This window comes from Pseudopodoces humilis, chromosome 18, assembly GCF_049639895.1.
Source record: "Pseudopodoces humilis isolate 2021_Gansu_Grassland_sample_001 chromosome 18, ASM4963989v1, whole genome shotgun sequence".
In the NCBI taxonomy this organism is placed as follows: domain Eukaryota; kingdom Metazoa; phylum Chordata; class Aves; order Passeriformes; family Paridae; genus Pseudopodoces; species Pseudopodoces humilis.
Window position 1 is genome coordinate 7,772,009 of NC_142217.1, and position 22,794 is coordinate 7,794,802.

A 22,794-nucleotide genomic window follows, 5' to 3' on the forward strand; every position below is an offset into this window, starting at 1 on the left:
TGGGCTTTGACAAAGGCTTCTCTCTTGCCACCAGGAGGCTCCATTGGAACGGGATTGAAACAGTAAAACATTTTTCTGTAAAAGCAAGTGAGGAACGCCAGCAGACCACCATCGTCAAAAATAAAAACACAGAAACCCCTAGCCCCAAAACCCATTCCAGCCTTCCTTCCCCTTTTAGCTTCTGTTTCCTCTGCTTTGTGTTTTCCTTCCTTTCCCTCCCTGCCCCTCCAGATCTGTCAGGCCTAAAAATGTTGCTTCATTAATTCTGTAAGCTTGATTGAACAGCCTTGAAAATGAAGTCTTCTTTTTAAAACTACTTTACTTCCACAGTCCATTTTTTTATCTCATTACTTCAGAGGGGATTATTGCACATATAAAAGAAATGAAAAATATAATAAAATTTTGAACTTCATTATTTTATTTTAGTGATTTTAGGATTCTTAGCTGTCTTTAGTGTTTGGAAAGGTAGTGGCTCCTTCCTGCCTTTAGGAATTACAGGAAGAATTCTTTTCTTTGGTCTGTTTAGCTAAATGGCACAAATTTCCACGATGCTCAAGATAAGAAAAGAACAAGTCAAGCAGTCCCTCCATTATTTTGAACACATTAAAAACCACATAAAATTAGTTGTTGGGGTAACTGGGGTAAAAAACTAGTTAGTGTCTAAGCAGCACTGATCCTATCATCTACGATACTTTTTTAAGATACTGTATAGCAAAGTAATGCCCATCTCTTGTCCTAACAGGATACATAAATAAAAACAAACATATTTTTTTTAAAAGTACCTTGACATAAATATTATAGATTGTTTTTCCAATATTGTTTTCTGTACTGCAGATGATTTCTTGCTGGGTGAAAAACATAAAGACAGATTCACGGCTCCTAGTGAATACTTCAGTATTTGGGGCTTTTCCCTTTTATTAAATATGATTAGAAGGGAGACATTTTATGGGGTTTGAGAAGTAATTTCTGTGGAGTTGGGGGAGTGTCATGAATGGATCTGTACAAACCCAAGCTTGCTGTTAGGCAAATCCAAAGCTTGGACCAGAGCAGATATAGAAGTTACTGGCCTATTTCTCACATTATTTGCTCATATGGTCAAGGCACTCAACCTCATCTTAAAACAGATGACTGTTTCTGCAAATGATGGAAAATTAAAAAACCCTTAAAAGTAATAACTTCTCAGAGCTTCAGTGGATCTTACATTACTCAAGACTTTCTTTTGACACCATACATTTAAAAGTTCGATACATTAATATTTTCTCTGCTTACCCTGAAAGGTTTTCAAAAAAGGACAAAATAATCAGCTTGTGGTTCTACTACAGGCAGGAAGAATTTAATTTTACCTGTTCACACAAATACTCAACTATTTCTCATCCAACATTGTGTAAATATATCCCAAGCTTAAAGACAAGGTCAGATTGCTAAATGTATTGAGTTTGCTATTACAGTACAAGAATTCATTTTATTTTCATGTACATTTTCAGAATATATAAAGTATAGAAAATGGCATATTTAGATAGCATATAAGGTAAAAAAAAACCCCTAAAATATAAAATATGTTTGTCCTGCTCAAACTCTAGTTCAGACTGATTTGATATTTGTTCCCTTGCTGTGCAGAACATTCCCATCTGTTCTGTGTGGTATCATGCACGTGCTGGTGTTTGTACGCAAGTGGAGCTGTTATACAGCAGAGTGATTGTTGTGTGTGTGCTTTTCACTTTAATAAAGGGACAGAGCTTTTACTGTGGAATTAAACTGTGTTCATGTGTTTCTACATCTTTATTTTAAATATTTGATCTACATACCACCTGAGCATTATCAAGGCAAGAAACTAAAGCATCTCTGCAACTCAGTCACATAAAAGCTTAACTTTGAATTTTTCAGGACTGTCCTTTAGATATTAGAGCTTTAATCCATATTTGCTTAAAAATTTCCCTTACAGTTTCATGTATTAATAAATGTAGCAAAATGCCTAGCTAACAGTACATCTACTTTCATCCTTAATCCTGCATCTGTTTATTTAAGACAAATTCTGCTTGCTAGCAAAATCTCAGGTTTTGAACCTGAAACGTATTCAGCAAATTATAGAAGCACTTTTTTAAAAAGTAGGGTAATAATTCTTGAAATTCAGAGCACTCCCACTAAGAGGGAAAAACCTGACAAAATACTAGCATGATGCTAGACTGGGGAGAATCCCTTTTCTTCAAACTGATGTGGGTTTTTAACTATTACTTTTACTGTGATGTCCTGCTTGCTCATCCTAATTTTTTTAACAGTCTTATTGGTATTTCTTTGCTCCAAAAAGACAACCAGCATATGCCAAAGCATTATAGGACGTTGAAGGAATGAAGATGGAACTACATGACTTGGTCACTCATGTTGGAGGCAGTTCTTAAAAAGCTATGCACCTGAACTTTTACTTTGTGATCAAGGATAAATCTGAAGAAATTAGATAAAATTTCATTATCTGACTACATTTAGACATCAGCTGATGTCTAATGTAGTAATTATTAACTTCAGTAGAGCTACGCTGCCTTATGATACTGAACTTGTTCTACTTCAGGTGTCATACCTCATTCAAACCCTATTTACTTTTTTACTGCCTGTGTATTGGGCCAGCTGTAGTGAATATAATGAAATAAATAAATAAATGGTTAGAGCTTTACAAAAGTCAAATCTGTACTTAAGCATCAAAGCTGTGACTAACCAGAACAGGCACTTCATTCATTCTCCACACTGATCTCCAAAATCACCATCAGCCAAAGCCAGCGTTACACTGCTGAGCAGTTAAGCCTGGTATTAGAGCAAGGATTTAACTCAAAAAATTACTGAAAAACAAAAATCGCCAAGTCATTTTATCTTGAAACCGATCATGAAATTCATAAGCATAGTAATTTCACTCTGATTTGTTTAGTAACAGTGTTTAGTTCCCTAAAACCCTAAAATCCACAAAGGAATTTAAAATTAATTTTTAAAGGCAAATTTCCTAATGGGCAGACTCCGGGAATGCTTTTGAACAGGACACATTAACCATGAAATACTAGGTGATAAAAGCCCACTGAAATAAACATGTCGAGCTTGGCTGTAAAAACCTAAATTTGGCATTGCTTGATCACTAGTCTGTTTAGAAATCTGCAGATGTAGGCACAGTAATGCTTTTCTGTTTCCCTTTTCTCCCTCCCAGAAAGGCTGCCCAAGGCTAAGCTGAAGGGATTCAGGACTGGGGCAGGCTGTTCATCACTGCTCCAGCTGTGCTGGGCCCAGGCTGAACTGGCTGAGAAGTGCTCCCACCAAAGGCTCTGTGCGCCTAAATTAAATGTGAAATCAAAAGAAACATTTGGTGGAGTACTAAAAGGACTTGTTTACGTTTGCAAAGCAAGTGGTTTTAATAAAAACTTGATGACACTTACTGCACATTATAAAGAGCAGAACCCTGATCCTGTGCCAGGGCAGATACTCTGAGTGCAGCTTTGGGCTTTAGAATTGTTTGCTTTTTCATTGTGATCTGGGCCTCATTTTTTTACACACCCTTATATTTAACATATTTCAAAGGGATATATCTGGTCCAGGAATATAGTTAGTATATTGCTTACAAATTAATTTGTACGGGCTTTATTTGTAATCTGCTAGAAGCCAGGAACAAACTGTTATAAGTCTAATAAAGGAAGACCATTTACGATGATGAAATATGCAAAAGAAACCACTTGACTATCTTGTTCTGACCCCTGACCTGGAGGTGCTGGGCATTTCATTTCACCTGCCTTCTTTTCTTTTTTTTTTTTGATTCTGTTTCATATGAAGAACACAGTACATTTTTAGAGAAACAATACCTTTACTACAAAACCATGTAAATGATTATATACAAAATGGTTACTGGAATTTGGTTTTGTACTGCAGTGATAGAAATAACTAGGTGCTGACGTTTATTTACGCTTCCTTAGTACTAAGTACATCACTCCACTGATCAAGGTAAAGGCAAATGCAATCCAGGCTAAGACAAAGGAATAGCCATATTGGCCTTTGGAAACTTCCATTCTATATCCATGGCTCTGGTGCAGTTCTTCATGCCTGTCTGTGTAAATGGAAGCTGCAATCATAACACACAGACCTGCAGGGGGAAGAAAATAATAAAAGTCAGCATCTTAAAATATTATCAGTACACACAACTATTCACTGTCTTTTCTGTCAGCTGCTTCCACCAATGTCCTTTCTTTGCAGATGCTGGTTTTCCATCCTCAAACTAACCTGGAAGCATTTCAAGACATATTTTCAGTTTATTTGGCAAGCTTTATATTTGAAGTGCTGTTGTGTATCTATGTCATTTGCAGGGAACAGAAAATTATTCTGAACATCTGGGTAGTTTTTAATACCGACAAAAAACAGAGTGCTTGCCTGTAACAATTAGAGAGTTATTTATTGTGTTCAAGAAGTTCAGAATCTCAAATTCTTTCCCTTCAAAGTTTAAATTACTTTATCCTAAGCAGTGATGACATCCATATTTTAACTGCCTATATATTGCAGAATGGAACAGTTCACTGTTTAAAAAACGAAGATAAGCTATGTCCTCAAGAGCACTACAGAGTTCTCATGCAGCTTGATCTTTTTAAAACTTTTTCCCACTTTCCTACTTTTATGAAAATATCGTTGAAGTCAAAAGCATTGATAAATCACTCACATGACAGGAGCTGGATAATAGAGGTTAACACAAATCTTTCTCCTTGCTTTAGACGGAAGAGTTGAAGAATGAAAACCAGAAATGCCACACAGCAGAAAATCGTAGACAGGATCATGGCGGCCTGAACAGCCTGAATTGATTGATACTCTGCAAAAACAAAGCAGCCTTGATTAAAAATAGTTTCTCTCTCTGCCTTCTCCTGCAAGGAGTAAAGGGGCAGAGCCATGTTCTTTAAGTGTTTCAGGAGATGCAGCAAAGCAGTTGTGTGTGCACTGCACAGACTGGTTGCTCCTCTGCTTCCTAGGTAATAATACAGCCAGTGGCTTAAAGACTTCTAAAAGCTTCTCATCAAACTGAATGGAAACACTGAAGAGACTACTTCTGCCACATCCCACCCTTTGCTGCCATCGATGTCCTAGAAGCACAGTGAAACTACCAGCTGTCCCCAACAGCTTCCAAATGCAGACCCCAGCCTCCCACCAGACCTGGAGACAGCTCTGTTCAGGAAGGTGTAACCAGACAGGATACCCACTCTTGACACTAAAGATTCCTCTCATTCAGGTTTATCCTCCTGTCTTTACTTCCCTGTAACTGGGAGCTAAAGTAACCAATACATTTTTGAGCATGTGCAGCTGCTCTGTGTAAATCTGCAGCCCCACTGCAGAGTTCCCGTGGCCCCTCTCCTCCAGCACAGCCACGCTGCAGGCAGGAGCTCTGGGAGCAGCAGACACACCTCAGCCACCCCTCACCTGCCCAGGATGGGTACCTGACTGCAGTGGACATACAGTAATACAGAGAATAAATTCAAACCCTTAAATCCAGTTAGCTGAGAAACCCTTTGTGACACTGCACATTACAGGCCCTAAACCAACCTGATACTTGGAAAAAAAAATTGCTTCATGGGTACGTGGTTCTTCAAATTCTTTACCTCTTTAATGTACACAGATTGAAAGCTGAGAAATAAATAGAACATTTACTTTCAATTTTTGTAAAGCAGGATATTATGCTACACTGTATATTAAGACTTCCTTGTTAAAACTCCAGCTTGAGTTTTCTTCCACTTTTTCTTCTATTCTTGTACACAGCCAGTATTTTTATGTTCTTCTCTGCAAGTTCAATTCTGAGGCAAATTCTGTCTCTTCAGATGACTTCACTGTCACCTATTCGCCTATCTAATTTTTTTAAGAACTCGTTAGCAGTCATTGTTAGTATGTGGTCTCACAGGTCTCAGTTCCTTCTGCTTTCCTCTCATAGAAACTGTTAGAACAATGGCCTTTCCAAAATGAAAAACCAGTATTAAAGTTATTAGGAGACCTGCCTACTTAGGATGTGCAGATTTTTGAAGAACTATAAAACTGCCCCTGTAAATTTCACAGCAATTTCACCAGATCTGCTGGAAGAGCATAGGCACAGGCATGGAGAGACACTCACCATTGAACTCATCAGTGATAGCCATACAGGTGCTTGTATTTGTGGCACACACTCTCCAGACATCTGTAGAAAAGTTATCTCCCACCCACCAGGCCTGCAAAATAAAAGTAAAGCGCTCTTAGAGGCAGAAAAAACAAACAAAACACACAAAACTCCTTCCTTGTCCAAGTGTCTACTGATCAGATATACCAGCTCTAACAATTTTCTCTTCATTTTTGATACTTAACCACTCAAACAAAATGTGCGATCTCATGGCATTTCGGAATAACGGCTATGTAATTGTCCAGATGTCATCCTCATTTTAGATCTCTGTGAAGTACATACGGGCATCTTAAACATCCCAAAGCACAAGGGATTTCCGCCGTTTGGGTGGAAATCTTGTATAGGCAGTGATTGCTCACTCCTTGAGACACCTAGACAAGATGTGCTTTGTTCACCCAGACCCTGTTTAGGATGCACACCTCTCTGAAGGAACAGCATTTGCTGATCTGCAGGAAATAGCATCACCTGTGAAACAGAAGTCCTTTACAGAGGTTCTGGTTGCTGCCACTGAAGTGATTAATCTCAGTGCAATGCAGCTGTGCTGCGGCACACTATGGCATCTGTCTGGTAACGGCTGCTGACAAATTAAGATCCTCCTGTGGTATTTCTATTTTGAGGTTTTAACATTCAAGGCAAAATGGTACTGCAGTGTCTGAGCAGATTTTTACAGTAGCCTGGTGTAGTAGTTACGATTCGCTAATTTTGTCATTTAAAATGACAAGCACTCTACAAGTGGCATTTCCTCAGGAAACCCATTCCCATTCCAATAGCTACCCAGGCCTTTGTTTTGACTAGAGCTGCACAAAATACCACTTTTAAATACGATTTCTGGTAGGACCTGCTGTTTAAACAAACAATCCAGAAGCCTCACAGCTTACCGTGCAGCTTTGTAAAAAATATTGCAGTTAAAACGGTAATTATATTATGGTAGTAGGCATATGGATAAACAAAACACTGTGTTTTAAGAAAAAGAATTACTTTCTCAGGATTCCATTCATTTGGATTTTACAGTCCAAGTTCAGTATGTTATTTGTCAGCTCTGACCTCTATATAATATAAAATCTAATAGATGTTTGTACAGTTATTGTAGAATTTAAGTTTTTAATTGTTCAAAAGTAGTTAATGACACAAAGCAGAGTGCATAGGCTTTTATTTCTGTAATAATTAGGGTTGTGCATGGTAGGTTTGAAATAAGGTTAGGTTGCTTTGCCCACTGTCTTTGCTTTCTAAATATTCAAAGGATTGGGGTAAGACAACCTCCTCTAGTGCTCAAATAATGATCTACTTCCATGGAACAATCAACCAACTGACTACAATGTAACACCTGAGTTTGTACACTTTTGCAATAAAAAGTTGTGGGTAACACATCATTTCACTTGGAGCATGGTCTTCACTAAAGAGTATTTTCAGCAGCAATTTTTTTAATATCAAAAGCCTGTACATAGATCAGACCTCACAGACAGATTCCAGAGCACAGACATCTGATCAGGTTAGTGGGCAGTTTTGGAAAATGGAAAATTCCATTAAAAGCCAGATATAAATATTGGAGGGTAAATTCTTCCTGATCACAGAATTAATTCTATTCTTGAAAAGAATGCAACACAAAATATTCTAAAGCTTTGTGCTGAAGCTGCTTCACCTTAATGGACACATACATTCATGGTGTCTCTCATGATTTATCTGGACACCTTGGACAAACACTTGCGAGGCAAAACACACTTTGACTGAAACTATGCCCACATATCAATCACCAGCTGCTAGACTTTATGTACTTGACACAAAAGGACAGTGGATTCCCCTACCCCCCCTTATATCCAGCTGAATCAAATCCCAGGGCTCCACCCCATAAATATCCTCCCTGGCCAAGTCTCTCCCAGGGGAGAGAATCTGCTGCCTTGAGCTTACAACATGATGCCATGGATCACCTCATCCACCAGCAACGTGCATATCCAAGGCATTTTTGTTACAGAAAGGTCTTAGGACACCAGTGTGTCTAACAAACTTAGGTCCTCTCAGTAAGCAAGTTGAAGACTAGAGAAGAAAAACCCAATTTTTATGAAGCAAAGAAATCCCAGTGTGTTTGAGAGACAAGAAGAAATGACACTTACATTGTCGATAGTTGCGATGAACAGCAGCGCTGCTGAGGTTATGTGGAACACAATAATGAAGGCCAGGAGAATCAGCATCCTTGCTCTGGAGAGGCTTTAGGCTGAGATAAATCTGTTGAACATAAGGAAGTATATGAACAATCTTTAAGAGCTGTCAGTGGATCAATCTGCAGTTATGGTGCTGTTAGAAACAGTAGCATCAGATGCAGTTTGAGTCCACGGCACATGTTTCATCTCCACAGATACTTAACTGGCATCACGGGTGTTAAAATTAATCACAACTTGAAATGAAGCCAAGAGGTGCATTTTGCAACCTTCCAGCATGATGGCTGCAGTGAATAAATGCACAAAGAAGTTTGATTCCGTGTGCAAGGATGGAAAAGTCCTTCACATTGGCTTTTAGAGAAGTGGATTTCAAATTCCAACCTCATGTGCAGTGATGATAATATTTCCACTGACTGCAGTAAGTAACTGCACTCTTGTTCCAACTATCCTTCCAAAGAATGAAGAACCAGATTTCAAAAGGATGTTTGTAGAACAAAATAAAGTGCATCAAGAACTACCTCCTAGATTTAGTAGCACCTATGTCATACCTTAGGCCTCATGTCCTTTGTTCATACAGTTATAACTTTCATCCATTGAATAATGACTAAGGACTTCCATTTTCTTCAATATATTGCCTCCCTGGTAGGGCTGAATAAACCCATTGCACATAATAATCCAGTTAGCTATTTTATGTTTTGTCACTTAATACTCTCTGTAGGCTACCTATTACCTTCATACCTTATTTAACCCACTTATTCCAATATCTCATCTCATGTGAAAAAAATATGTTCTTATGTACAAGAGAATCAGAAACTGTATTTAACTGGAACCCCCAGGAGATCTATGGGCACATAACACATAGGTTCAGGAAAACTACTGCTACTAACACACAGAAAAATGCAATTGTTTAACATATTTATTTCTTCTTGGCCAGAAATTCTTGTCAATTAATACATGCTATAAGGAATCTCCAGTCTTGCAGGTCTTTGCAGCTAAGGTGCACCATCCTGTACATCATCTGCATGTTGTCACCCATCAGTACATTAATGCATATTTCTCCCTTTGTTCTGGACACATTCTGTGGTGTCAAATGATGCCACTCATGTAACACAGTAAATACTCAGAAGAAAGGGCAGTTATGAAGTTTAAGACTTACATAATTTTTTTCATGTCTAGCACCCTCTCTCCTACAGCCATTTACTGGAATCATGAACCACATGAATAATTTAATGAAATGAAAGGACTACTCTGACAGCATTTTTAAAGCAGCTCCACTGGCACTCTCATCAGGGCAAATAATAACTACTCTGCAAAACTTTAACAAAAAGATAATTGACAGCATAATAACTCAGTGAATAGAGACCAGGAGTTCCAGACTAATCCTCTCCATCTCCACTGCAGTACAGAGTTATAACAAGCTCAAAGGCAAACAGTATTAAAGTGCTTTTGTGAAAAATAAGTGGATAGCCTCATATCCGTATCTAATTAGAATGACTGGGAAAGCCAAGTCAAACCCTAAAATAGGAAAAGTAGCTACTCTAGTGTGTATTCCTTCCCATTTCCTCTCTGACAAACTCTGCCTTCTCAGCCACAATGAAGAATAGAAAGTGGCAATTTCCTCCAATGAGCTGATTCTGTGGTATGACTCAAGGTCCTCTGAATCCAGTTCCACTTCTGGAAGTGTCATTCATGGCTGTCTATTGAGCCTTGTTTGAATGAAAGGAAGAAGAAAGGAAAAGAAGATATTTTGTGGGTTTGTATAATGTCACATCAAAATATTTTCATTGTGATATGTACCAGTCTTTGCACAGCACCCTCTTGTCTTGTGGTTAGTTTCATTTCTTGCACAGATGGTATCTAAGCATTCAATAATGCAACAATCATCTGCCATATAAGGAGAGAGAACCAAATTGTACTCAGTATTATTTTAAGAATAACAATACAATTTCATCTTATTACATGAAGTAGCATAAGGAGAGACAAAAAAATGTAACAATTAAAACAAATCTTGAAAAAGCAAGGCTTGCCAGCACAGACGAACCCACTTTATCCAAGTGAATGTTTTTATTTTACTGTTTTCAGCCATAAAGAGGAGTGTTTCAGACAGGATAGATAAACATGTATGGCTGGTGAGGAGAAGACATTTTTTTGTTTCACCCAAATAAAGCCTAGATTAAATGAGATTTTTGTTTTGTCTTTACAGAAAGAAAAAAAAAATAACAGCAAGAAAGGTCTGATGTTTCTGTTTCAAAGACCCTTCCTAACAACCATCCTTAGATACCTCCTCCTGACTTGCTGGCAACTGCTCCCTTCACAAGCTGCTACAACTTCTGTGCACACAGTGCTAAACGATGACACATGGAGACAGGAATTAAATACACTGGGGGAAAGGAAGGAGACAGACCATTTCCAAGTAATTAATACCAGGAAAAGACAACAAGAACTGGTTATCCAATCTGTCATGCCTGAGCAGGATGCCAGAAGTGCACAGACCTCAATCACTCCTACAAACTTTCCCTTCCCATGAAACCCAGGAGTTTCTGTGGTTCATCCCAGCCTGCACAAGGAATAATGAAGGGAAGAGGGTTTTCCAGAGAAACTCTCTGTGATTTGTGGGCAGGAAGCAAAAAGCAGCTTCCTTCTTCCAAGATGCAGCCAGCAAAGTTGCAGATGCTACTACAGAATCTGCATCCCTCTCGGCAGAAAATTCTGGATTTCATCTATCAGAGAGAACTACTAGTCCTTCTCCACTACACACAATGCTGGAATTCAAAACCTTACTGTGCAAACTCAAAATTCTTCCACTCCCTCAGCAAGAAGGGATTCTTCCTTCCCCAGTCCTCTGAGGACAGTCTGCCTGGGAGCCTCTCGAGCAGCAGGCAACTTCTTTCCTCTCCATAAGAGTAAGCGAAGGACAGAGTTACAGAGCACTGTTTGCATTAATGTTCAGAATTCTTATTTTAGTAATGCATTACTAACCAAACACTTTGGTAACATCCTATTCTGCACACTAGCTGTACTCCTTTTATTATTTACCATGAACCATTTCCTGGGCAGAGTGATTTTTCACCTTCTTTCACTTGCAGTTGAAACACAAGATTGCTCTCAGGTCAAAGTGTTGATGATTTTTAAGTACACTGCATGGATGAAAACTGGGATGATGCAACAGATATTGTTCATCATTCCCCAAAGTGGCTTGAATTCTTTTAAGTTTTTACACATACACAAATATATGAGAAAAGCTTTTTGGACACACTACACTTATGATGATGGAGCCACTATTCTCAGAAGTATGTGATGAAAAGACTACAGGCAACAGTTACAAGTTGCAACAAGGAATATTCCAATTGTGAAAAAAGTATTAATTATATTCAATGAGCATGATTAAGTACTGGAACAGGGCCCATGAGGCTGTGGGATCTCCATTCTTGGACATCTTCCTGACTTGACTGAAACAAGGCCCAGAACGTCCTGATCTAACCCCCTGCTTGGAGCCAGAGTTTGTGCTAGGGACCTCCAGAGGCCCCTTCCAGCTCAGCTCTCCTGTCAATCTGTAGCTATTTCAGGAACCTCCCTGTACTAATCTCCAGCAAAGCTCTGACAAAAGAGAACATAATATTTGACTTAGCTCATCACATGTCCCATTAAAAACAGATTTGGGAGTTACAGCAAGGATGACATTGGATGTCAGTATCAATACCTTCAATTGTAAGCCTCAGCATTTATTGCCACTACACAAGGCATGGTGTAAGGCAGAAGTGGACAGATACTGCTGAGCTACAAGTGCAGACTGACACTGGATCTAGAAAGAGTAAGTTATAGGAATCCCACTGAACACATCCAGATTTGCTGTGGTAATAAGGTTTCCCAAAAATGCTGTTAAGTTGTAGGATACTTACACAAAACACATTGAAAACAGAAGGCCAGTTATAGTAACAGCACCTATTTTTTTCTGTTAGTTTTTTTTCTGTTAGTGCAGAAGTAATGTTCCAGTGCTACTCCATTTTACATGGGGAGGATAAATGCAGCAGTCACACTTCTCTTGACTCTCTCCAGTAACACAGACTTTCGGAAGTAGTTCGCACTCGCCATGGGAGAGACCCTGATGAGCTTTAGAGGAAGTGTCTAAGAAGGGCCTCTGCTCTAATCTCCTGGACATGCAGAGACAAGTACATTTATACAGGATAAGACACCAAAACCATCACAGAACTGCACAGTAAAATAAGGCATCTAGGCCAGGGTTTCCAGCATTTCAGAGCTTAGTGTTTCAAAACTGGATTGTCTCCCTATGTTATATCACACACAAAAACACATCCTCTGCAGAAAAGCCTCAGTTTATCTCCAGGATAAGGTTTATCTTTAATGTCCATCAGTACAAAGAAACAGGACTATTTTAGTTTTTTCTGCTGCTTAGTACAGCAAGTAAAAATGAAAATAGTCTTTGCCATTTTTTAACAGAAGTTTCATCGTTACTTTCCAACCCAGATGTCATCTCCACAACAAACCCTTTCCCTTCCTCCCATGCAGTTCAACTCTTCTGCCAGGCTGTTTCTCATGTTTGTGCATACTTAAGTTTTGCAACCAGCAATATACAGTGCAGTATGTTTATCCTGAGCTCTTTTGCATTGGAAAGGCTGAAGTTTACCCTCCAACACTGGCTGCTGCCCTCATTCCCTAAGATCAAGTCAGGTGTTTTTATCATCTTCATCTGAGCCCACGTATGAGAAAACTTCCCCACAGACAATCCTGGTTCATACCCTTAGAAACGTGGTGAAATCTCTGCAGAACAGCTCCTGCTCTGCACAGACGAGGCAGGGGGTGTGCACACCCACATTTAGTGTGCTCCAAAGACACACCCAAAACAAGGGGCAGAGGATCCTGCTGAACAAGTTACCATACCTGCAGCTCTCTGCACTGAGATGTTTCACTGCAACTAGAACAGCAGGTCTTTGGGCCATCAATAAGCATTCAGTTCAGCTGAACTTTCTTGAGGTCACTGGTGTAAAATGGAATCAAAGCAAATTTTAATTATCAATTCTTCTGCCCTCAGTTCTATAATTCAGTTTGAATATGTGGATTTAGAAGAAAAAGTCTGTATACTTGTAGCGTGAGAAATCTCATCTTGTGATGCATCATAAGTTGTTTGGATTTACATGTTTTACTCAGAGTTCTTGTGCCACATCTCATGGTGTCTCATGACAGAGAACTCAGAAGCTAGCTCACATTTTGCCTATACCATTGTCTCTAAACTTGCACAGAAATCCCCAGTTTATGAAGAACAGAGTGATACTGCTAACTTTCTTCTATTTTTTATTTTCTTTTATCAAGTATGAAGGGTTCTGTTTTTCTTGTGTGATTCTCAGAACTGTAACCAGAAGTGAAGTTCAGACAGCAGACTTTCTCCCAAGCCAGCAAGAGCTTTGAGGATTTCAACAATCCTCTACTGCCTAAATATCAAACAACATAAAGGACGAGAAAATCAGGAAATGTAATACCAAGAGAATAATTATACCAGTTGAAACAACTTACTCTAGTTTCTTTAGTTCTTCTGTCTGAGTTAATTTAACAGTTGGGAATAACAACACTCTTCATGTTCAAGAGTACATTCAAATTGTGACCTGTTTTCATGCTCAGGTCTTACCCAGCTAACAGTCAATACAGGAACTGAACATCCTCCTTCAGCCAGTCTCTGCAGCCACTGTGGAGACCTCCAAGAATTGCTGGATGGCTCTGACTACACCTCTGCAAAACTGAATGGGGACCCAGGCAGGAAATGCAAAGTATGAGTAACAGTCTACTCAGCACACGGGCTCCCACCCAATTTCTTCCTAGTGTGAAGCTAAGCATGAAGAACAATGTGTGTTCTACATGAAATAAAATTTCAGGTTCCTGCTTGATGATGGCTTTGGAATCAAGAGGGCTACGTGTCCTGTGAGCCCCTAGATGGCACAGAAACCATCAGCTCTTTTTGTTTGCTTAATTGAGAACACACTCAAGCCTACAGCTCATTGTGCTACCTATTTCATGTGGAAGGAAGAGAGCTTTTCACTTACATTTCCACCTGTTTTTGAAGTCCTTCCTCACAAAGCAAGAAAATCAGAAGGAAATTAATCAAAGTTCCCTACACTCAACCACAGTACTAAGGCAAAAAAAAAAAAAAATACAGCAAAAACTTAATCCACCCTCTTTTCTAGAGCTCCATTTGAATGATAACATTTATGGCTTTTTTAACACATAGGCAGAAAATAAAGTAGGGTCATCATATCAGATCTAGATTTATTGGTGCCCTTGCAGCAGGCTGTGTTAAGACCCAGCAACCTCCTGCACAATTACAACAGTCAACTTGTTGTGTTTTGATAGTGAAATACAGGAGCTTGGAGAGAAACTCACAAGACACAGCATGACCTAGTTTTTATCTATTTTATTTCAGAAAATTGCGCCTTGCAACCAAAGCCCTGAGGTTTGCTCTTTGTGTGCACCACAAGCAATACAAATGTGCACCTATAGCTTAATAAAACCTTTTGTTTTCACAGTGTTTGGATGTCTGTCCATCCTGTTGGTGGTAGTGGTAGGACTGCCTGAGCAACAGCAGACTTAGAGTGCCCTCCCTATCACCTGTGTGTGAGGGGGTGCTCAGGCACCCCTTCAGCTCTTTCTCAAGCAACTTCAGAAACACTAAATCTGGTCTCCTCTTCAGAAACCCCACCTAGCTACCAAAAGTGAAAGAGACTGTGATTAAAGGTGGGTCTGGCACATCATCTCCAGACTTCCTCCCTTCTCACCCTGTCCTCCTCACTAATCTATGCTACCAAGCCAGAACTACAAAGTCTAGGAAATTCTAACCACGCTGGTCCATATATTTCCAAACAAAACCAAGAAGCAAATTGCAGCAAAAATGCAACATGCTAGCTTTGAGTATGGAGACCCAAAGAAGCTGATGTTTCTAATTTCTTAGGAATGCTTTTAATAAAATTTTGACCTAGGGATGCCAGCATTGCTGCCACTTCTGTAACTCTGTCAGTCATTTATTTGCAAACAAGTTTGGACTGGGTTTAGACTTGCCCTACCACTCCTTTCACTATGGCCCTGCTGTGTGCACTGCAGAAGAAAGTCACTCTTCCATGAAGCCTTTGTGGGCAGGCTCAGCAGAAGAAAACCAGCAGGACCTATGGGAACACAGGAACACAATGCCCTGTTGTGGCATGGGGAAGTGACGCTTACTGGAAAAATAAGCCTTGTAACATCTTACCTGAAAATCCTAAAAAACAGCCTGAAGCTTCAAAACTTCAAGATAGATGTATTCAAATATTCCAGCAAAACCTGGGAGAGACATTACCAGCCACTAATTGCTGAGAAGACAATTTAGCAGGTACAGAAGTCAGCTGCCTACACAGACAGACATATTTAAATGAAAGTCTTTAAGACTTCACCTTCTCAAAACTGCTTTTTAGAGGGTTTTGTGTGGCCAGCAGAAAGAGAATGTTTTCCTCCAGCAGCACAAATCACACCACCCTCAAAAGTAAATCTTTTACATATTCTTCTGTTTCCCTAAAGCACTTTCTCTTGTAACTGTACTTTCATACTATATAATAATAATCTCATATTTAAGATGTTCTATATCTACATCTAATCCCAACACAACCCACAGAGGTGTAAGGTAGGCTGCCCTAATACTAAGTAATACCTAAAAGGGTTGCAATTAATCTCTGATTCCCATCATAATCATCCACTCTTTCACCTTCAGTTTATGCTGAGCATCACATGCCTTTGGCAAATGCTAACAAAACAGTCTTTATAATCAAAGACACCCCATGGTTCAAGGGATTTCTCAAAGGGCACATATTGTTTGAGAAAACCCAGCAGTAATTTGAAAGAACTGCTTGTATATTGCAGTTTCTGGTTTCTTACAAAACACAAACGTATTCTGTCAGCTTTCACAAAGGCATGTGCAAAACATGTTACAAAATGTTTGTAACTCAAGTATGTATGGGGAGAGCTTAACTGTATTCTTAGAAGATGAAAGAAAGCACACATCATTTCAGGTGTTCAGTGCATGCTCTCTGTTCAGCTAGTTTGCTTGTTGTGCACCAGATACCACTTCAATATAAACAAAGTTGTGGTGTACATTAAAACCTTCTTAACAATCAAGCTGGTCTAAAAGTACTTAAAGCTTGTTTTCCTAAGTTTAACAAGACAAGAACTTCTCGTTCTTGCTAATTTTCAAAGATCAAGACAGAATGGGGATATACTTGCTTGCAGGTCAAGGCAAACACATGGAAGAAAAAAGAACTGTTTAATTTAGAGATGAAAATAAATGGCTATAAATCATATGTGAGCACATTTAGGATTTAAATTATAATTCTTAGAGCTGTCACATTCTGGAATGGCCTTACAATCACCACAGCATAGGAAGAAGAGCTCCACAAGAAAGGATTTCTGTGGTGCAGGGACTGTGCTAGCACAGCGACAGACCCGCCGCTGTCCTGAGAGGACCCTGCAGCTCTGCTCTCCTGTGAAGCCTCTCAACAATCCACTGAGCTCTCTGGGTGTTTCACAACAGGCTTTTTGCATGATACCCATGCCCTTGGCACTCAGCTGAATTCTCTGCCGTGCTCCAAGGGCTGATGGGCAGTGCAGGGACACCGTGGTGACCGTGAGGACACACAGCCAGCTTGTAGGGACCATTTGTTTCTCGGGCAGGCAGCAAAGCTTCCAAGAGTGAGCGCAACCTCTGCCCCTTGTCAGAGGGTGACCTAAGGGCCACCACTGCCTGCCAGCCCCCCAGGGCAGGGGCACAGAGCCCTTTGCAGCCTGCTGGCACAGCCTTGTCTCTGGTTTGGGGAAGCAGCAGCTCCATGGAGCTGGGACAATGACACGGGGTTGTTCCGATAAGCTATTCAAGCTATGAGCAGCCTCCTGGGAACCTGCTCCTGAAACAAACAGCTGAACTGAGGTGTGGCCTGGCCTCACCCCTGCTCACTCACCGTGTGGCCACATTTCAGTGTCGAGGGTGCCCCTGTTCAATACCTTGGCCGGGCAGGGAGTGACAGACCAAGTAAAATACCAGACCTTTCTATCAGGTTGACAGATAAAATGTGTCCTCAGTCAACGAAAAGGAAAAAAAAAGCACACCTGCAGCACTGACCGTGCATTAACATAGTTCTGAGCAAACCTCAGACCCTGGGCTCTACTGACTACAGACTGCTGCTTATCCAGAGATTATTTCAGATACAGCAGAGCAGCTCGAGTGATTTATGATGTTCCACCTAATTAACCAACAAACAAAGGCAGAAAAGGTCTGTCTTTCCAGATTTAATGCAATGCATTTAATTCCGTAGAAATAAAAGCTGATATTGTTTTAACTTTGGCAGATGCTCTGTGGAAATTGCTAGCAATTAAATGTGTTGCATTCACTGTTGTAAAATTTTCAAACTGCTTGTTTTGATTTGGCTTTGACTAGCTCTGTGTTGAGAAATTTTGGTTTTAGTTATTTCAGAGTTTACACATCATCTATCAAGAGTGTGAAAACACATTTCTATTGGTGGTACAACAGTTGGTTATAAAATAAAAAGCTCAAACTCTCCACAGCTTCTACTACTGCTTTGTTTTCAGCAACATTGTAGCACAGGATTACACTGAATACTCAGCCTACCTCCAGAATTTTTACAGCATTAAGCTGTAATCGGTGCAATTAAAGTTGCCATATGGACTCAACAAGTCCAGGTAGAAGGATTTCTATGCCTTGTCTGAGCACACTCAGTGCACAATTCTTCTACACTGGCTGCTCTTTGGGAACAGCCCAGTCCCCTCAGCCACTGGGTCACTTTGCTCTACCCACAGCTGCACCTCGACCAGGCTGGACAGTGCCTGGGTCACTGCACAGCCACAGTGCCAGGTAAAGGTACAGAAAGCACCCTGACAGATGGGCAGGCTCAACTAGAGCCCTTCAGTTGTACACAAACTGTTCTGCAGTCTCTGGACTTGGGTTTGTTTCTGCCTTTGAACTAAACAGCGGGTTTGTTGCTTCAGTGGATCGAGCACTGCAAGCCCTGGAGAACAGGTGAGTGTACAGAGCCTGTACATGGCAGCATGTGCACCTCAGCAGAGACATGCAGGGCCTTTTGGAAGGTCTCCTTCTGTCTGGAAGAAGGCCAGAATTTTAATCTATTTCAGGACACTAAACACCTGCATTAAACACCTGAGGGAGTGTTCACACTGCCCACCTCAGCTGTTTGTGGCCCATGCAATTCCAAACATAGTGCAGTGTTTAAGAATCAGTGAAGCAAACCATAAATATATATCCTATAGCCATCTCTAAGGGGTATTTGAGTCAGTCCACTTTCTGCTCCACCTACAGACTCCTGTGAAGATCTCTACACAGCCAGAGGGTTGTATTTTAAGGTCACACCCAAATTATGAGGCTTTACCTGGCATGCACATACCATCATTAAACCTGCCCATGAAACTGCACCGGCAAAATAAAAAGGTGTAATTACATTTTCCCCATTCAGTGGAGAAATAATAATTCCTTTGATGGATGAATTCAGGCCATCAGGCTTTCTCTTGAGTCTCACCCAGAAAAGATGTATTTTCTAATAATTATGATACTTACCTTCCTAACGAAGTCATAAGCATCACCTGACATTTTGAGATGCATTTTACGAAATTATCTACTCTCTAAAACAGTAAAGTTTTTAACAAAAAAAACAGCAAAAACTGAAACTAAACTGCAAAGATCATGGTTTGCTTTGAGCATCCAAAAAACAAGCAAACCCTAACAAACACTGAACAGTCCATGAATGGAATTCCTTAGCACTGTGCTTATTTTCCCCCTGCATTCCCTCTGAGACCAATGTGATTTCAATAAAAGCTGTGCAGTCATTTCTACTTTCAAATTTGGCTGTGCTGAAGCATCACATGGATTTTACATAGAGTGTTTGCTTCACTTCAGAGTAAATCTCTTTCTTATTAGTTCCTGTATAACACAGTGCCTCATTCTGCTGGGTCTTCTTCCAACAGGAACATGGAGGAGGACCTGGAAAGTACATCTGCCAGCTAGCAGTACAAAAGACTTTGTCCCCAGAGACCTACATATGTCTTTAATTAAACACATTCTTGTCCTGATTTATGTGGGGATATCATGTCTTACATGATGCTCAAGACACAAATAGAATACGAAGTGCCAGTGGAAAATCAAAATATATTCAAGCCGCGGAGGTGAAAAGGGAAGAGTCTCCTTGTGCTGCCACTGACCTCATTTTTAAATGACAGGGAAACAACATTATGAAAGGAGATAGCCTACACCTAATGTACTTAGCAAAAGTAGAGGAAGGTCTTGCTTCTCTAAACACCCATATGCGACTCATCAATACAACATTCTTCTAATCACTGAAGGAATCTCAAACCTGAGATGGGAAACAACCTTGAGACAAGCAAGACAACAAAATAAAAGCCATAATAATGTGAGTAATAGAAAGACACAAAGCAATTGTGAAGTAGGAGATGCTAATAAGAGGTGTCAAGTGCATTAACTGAAAGTGGGTGTAAGTGGAAATGTTCATTTCTTCTAAGCAATGTTGACCAACAATAGCTTCAGCATCTACAAACTGAGACAGAATCTTTGTCTAAGATAATAATGTTGCAGCAGGCTTCAGTCTTGATCTGCTCAATCTGTTGACCAACTTCCTTTATTAACAAGGTTTTAAATCTGTGTAACCAAATAAAACTCACTATTTTTCCTCACTGGAAAATCCACAGTATAATCAACACTGTGTGTTTACAATAGAAGTCTTTCCAGACCACAAATAAAGAATTCAATACCAGTAGTGTCTTGTCTACTGATTGGATGTTGTTTTTATTTGAAATTATATTAACCCACCATTTTCCTTCCCAAATGAGCACACTAACAAGAAACTGATCGCCTCCTAAGAGTTTTCATGGTATTGCTGCATTTCAACTCCAGTTAATGTTGATGGCTACTGGCAGAGTAATTCCTGGATTCCTGGCTGGGCAGACAGCTACCTGTAAGATCCCTGTCAGCCACACAGCGGGCTTGACACAATCTGCACATATCTTTATTAAGCATGGAGGATGAATCTTCCCTCAGGTATCCCTGAGTCTATTTCCTAACTCAACACTACAAGTTCACAAAGAGATTCAAAAAACAGAGGTCCTTTCTCAATGTCTTGAAGCAAAAGTGAAGTCCTTAAATCTTATGCTGAAAAAACTCAAATCAGCTTCTGGTGGCCATGTTTACCATATGCTTTTGTTTCCATTCCCACTGTGATTTCATCAGCTGTGGCAAGTACCTGTGCTCCAGGTGGTATATTTGGATGGCATTTGTCACACACTCTCTTGCAAAAATGTTGCTGGACTCTCCAGCAAACTGCAATTCCCATTTCTCCCCTCAGTGAAACTCGTGCCCAAAAGTCCCCTACCATTTGTGTGGATTCCTGCCTGCCCACATCTGCAGCTACCTGGTACCTCAGTCACAGCCTCACAGCTCTTTCCTGAACAATGTGGACAGCAAAGCCTTAAACATCTGAGCGCGGGTCTGGATGAAGGAATCACTATAGGCTATTTTTATTCGACAGAGAAAACATCTCAGGCAGGCAAGAAGGCTTATTTTATATAGTTAACACATCAGCACTGTATATACAGAGTCTGCAAGTAAACGAAGAGAAAGAGCTACTTTTTGTTTTTCTGATGTTGAGCCAAGCATAGCTGTTTACTTCCAAAGTTCCTAAAGAAAACGCCAACAAAATTCAGTGTCGATTTCACAGCTATCTAGTGGGTTTCTTCACAGCCCTGTATCAAGTCAGAAGATAGTTCTAAGATGCTCTACTGCAACAATTGCTGATCATTTACATGCTATTCCAAATTACTGTGAGAAAAAAAAAAAAAATAAAAAAAAAAACAACCAGAAAACTACCTTCCTGCACTATGTGAACAAAGTATTCCTGCCAAGAAATTAACAGAGGCTGCTAACTGCAGGTTGCTTGATGGCAGCGTTCTGTGGGTAAGAACAACTCATGGATAAGTCTGCTGAGGAACGGACAGCAGTACACTGTTCTTCCTAGAAATGTCCAAACAAGGAGCTTACCTCTCAAAATTCAATAGTCAATATTGCAGACAACCCACGTTACTGAGAGCTAGCTGCCTGTCCAGTATCTGGCACATAACACTCCCGATGTAGGGGGCATTACATATAGATAAAAGCCACCAGTGAGTAAAACTGCAGTTTGACTCAAGCGGAAAAACGTTTAATGATGGCAAAAACTTCAAAATCTGCACTGAATTACAGCTAAGTGTATTTTCCTTCCACTGGCGGGAGGGGGGTGCTGCCAAGAGCTGCTACAACGTTACTGCAACACACGCGAACTCCGCTGAGAGTTACAGAAAAGAACAGAAAGAAACTATCCCGGGAAGAGCGCGAACTTTCTGCTGGCTTGGCCCAGCCTGGACTCTCTGGCGAGGAGCCCCTCGGCCCGCCCCGTCCCACTCCCCAACGCCCGGGGCGAGGCAGCGGAGCCGGGGCTCGATGGGACCGGGAGCGCGCTCCCGCGCCGGCCCAGCACCACAGCCATCGAAATAGAAATGTGCTTCGTAGTAAACAAACGCGAGCTTTTAATTTTTTCCCATTTCTGGCGGTTTCTTCCTCCCCTGGCCGGCGAAGCTGCCCGCGCCCCCCGCCGCCGCCGCCCCCTCTCCCCGCGCCCCCCGCCCGGCCGGGGCTACTCACGGGCGCGGGCCGGCGGGCAGCTCTCCGGGGCTGCGACCGTCTGGCGGCGGCGGCGGTGCCTCCGCCCGCCCTCCTGCGGGAATGATGTCAGCGGCGGCTGGGTGTGGAACCAGAAGGGCTTTCAAAAGTGCCCCCCGGCCGAGGGAGAGGAGTGTGAGCGTGTGTGTGTCTGCGAGAGTGTGCGGGCGCGGAGGGAGGGACGGACGGGGCGCGCACAGGAGAAACTTTCCCCGCCCGTTCCCACTCGGCGGCGGGCGGGCATCCAGGCTCGCCGCTCGGCCCTCCCCAGGGGCGCTCGGCGCTCCGTCCCCCGCGGCCGGGGCCGGTCCCTGCAGCGCTGCCCCCGCCGGCCCCCGGACAGGGCGGGCTGAGCCCGGCGCACGGGATGCCAGCGGCCGGGCGCTCAGCCCGCTCCGCGGGCGGCCCCCGCCTTCCGTCTGGGCTGACCCTCTCCGAGGAGTGAGCGCTCCGTACTGAGTGCGGGAGGCGGCGAGGCCCCGTCCCGCCGAGCAGCACACGGCGAGGGGCGGCGGTGCCACTCGTCACTGTGGGCAAGGGACGGACGGCAGCTGCCCCCTGGTAGCCGGGCGAGGCGCAGGGCGGAGCCCTCTCGCGGGAGCCATAGCAGGGGAAAGCAGCCGCGATTCCCAAAGTGGCCGGGGACAGCTGCGGCGGCCGCGCCCGGCGGGGAGCCCGTCCCGGAGAGGGGGCCGGCACGGCGCCATTTCCAGCTGGCCCTGCTGGAGCCGCTC

At 41.7% G+C, this 22,794-nt stretch overlaps 1 protein-coding gene across 1 annotated transcript; it reads right to left on the reverse strand.

The window, feature by feature from the left end:
• Nucleotides 1-1,305: 1,305 nt before the first annotated feature.
• EMP2 (epithelial membrane protein 2) lies at nucleotides 1,306-22,285 on the reverse strand. Its single transcript, XM_005522882.3, has 5 exons — nucleotides 22,043-22,285; nucleotides 8,257-8,368; nucleotides 6,107-6,200; nucleotides 4,676-4,822; nucleotides 1,306-4,108 (listed from the first exon to the last, which is right to left on the reverse strand). Exons 2-5 carry the CDS (start codon nucleotides 8,332-8,334, stop codon nucleotides 3,924-3,926), a joined length of 504 nt encoding a protein of 167 aa, XP_005522939.1. The 5' UTR covers nucleotides 8,335-8,368; nucleotides 22,043-22,285; the 3' UTR covers nucleotides 1,306-3,923.
• Nucleotides 22,286-22,794: the final 509 nt, after the last annotated feature.

Coding starts and splice junctions, on each gene's coding strand:
- EMP2 (XM_005522882.3), bottom strand. CDS start 8,334: ATGCTGATTCTCCTGGCCTTCATTATTGTGTTCCACATAACCTCAGCA. Junction 6,201..8,256: donor TCATCGCAACTATCGACAAT/GTAAGTGTCATT, acceptor TTTATTTTGCAG/GCCTGGTGGGTGGGAGATAA. Junction 4,823..6,106: donor TATCACTGATGAGTTCAATG/GTGAGTGTCTCT, acceptor TTGTTTTTGCAG/AGTATCAATCAATTCAGGCT.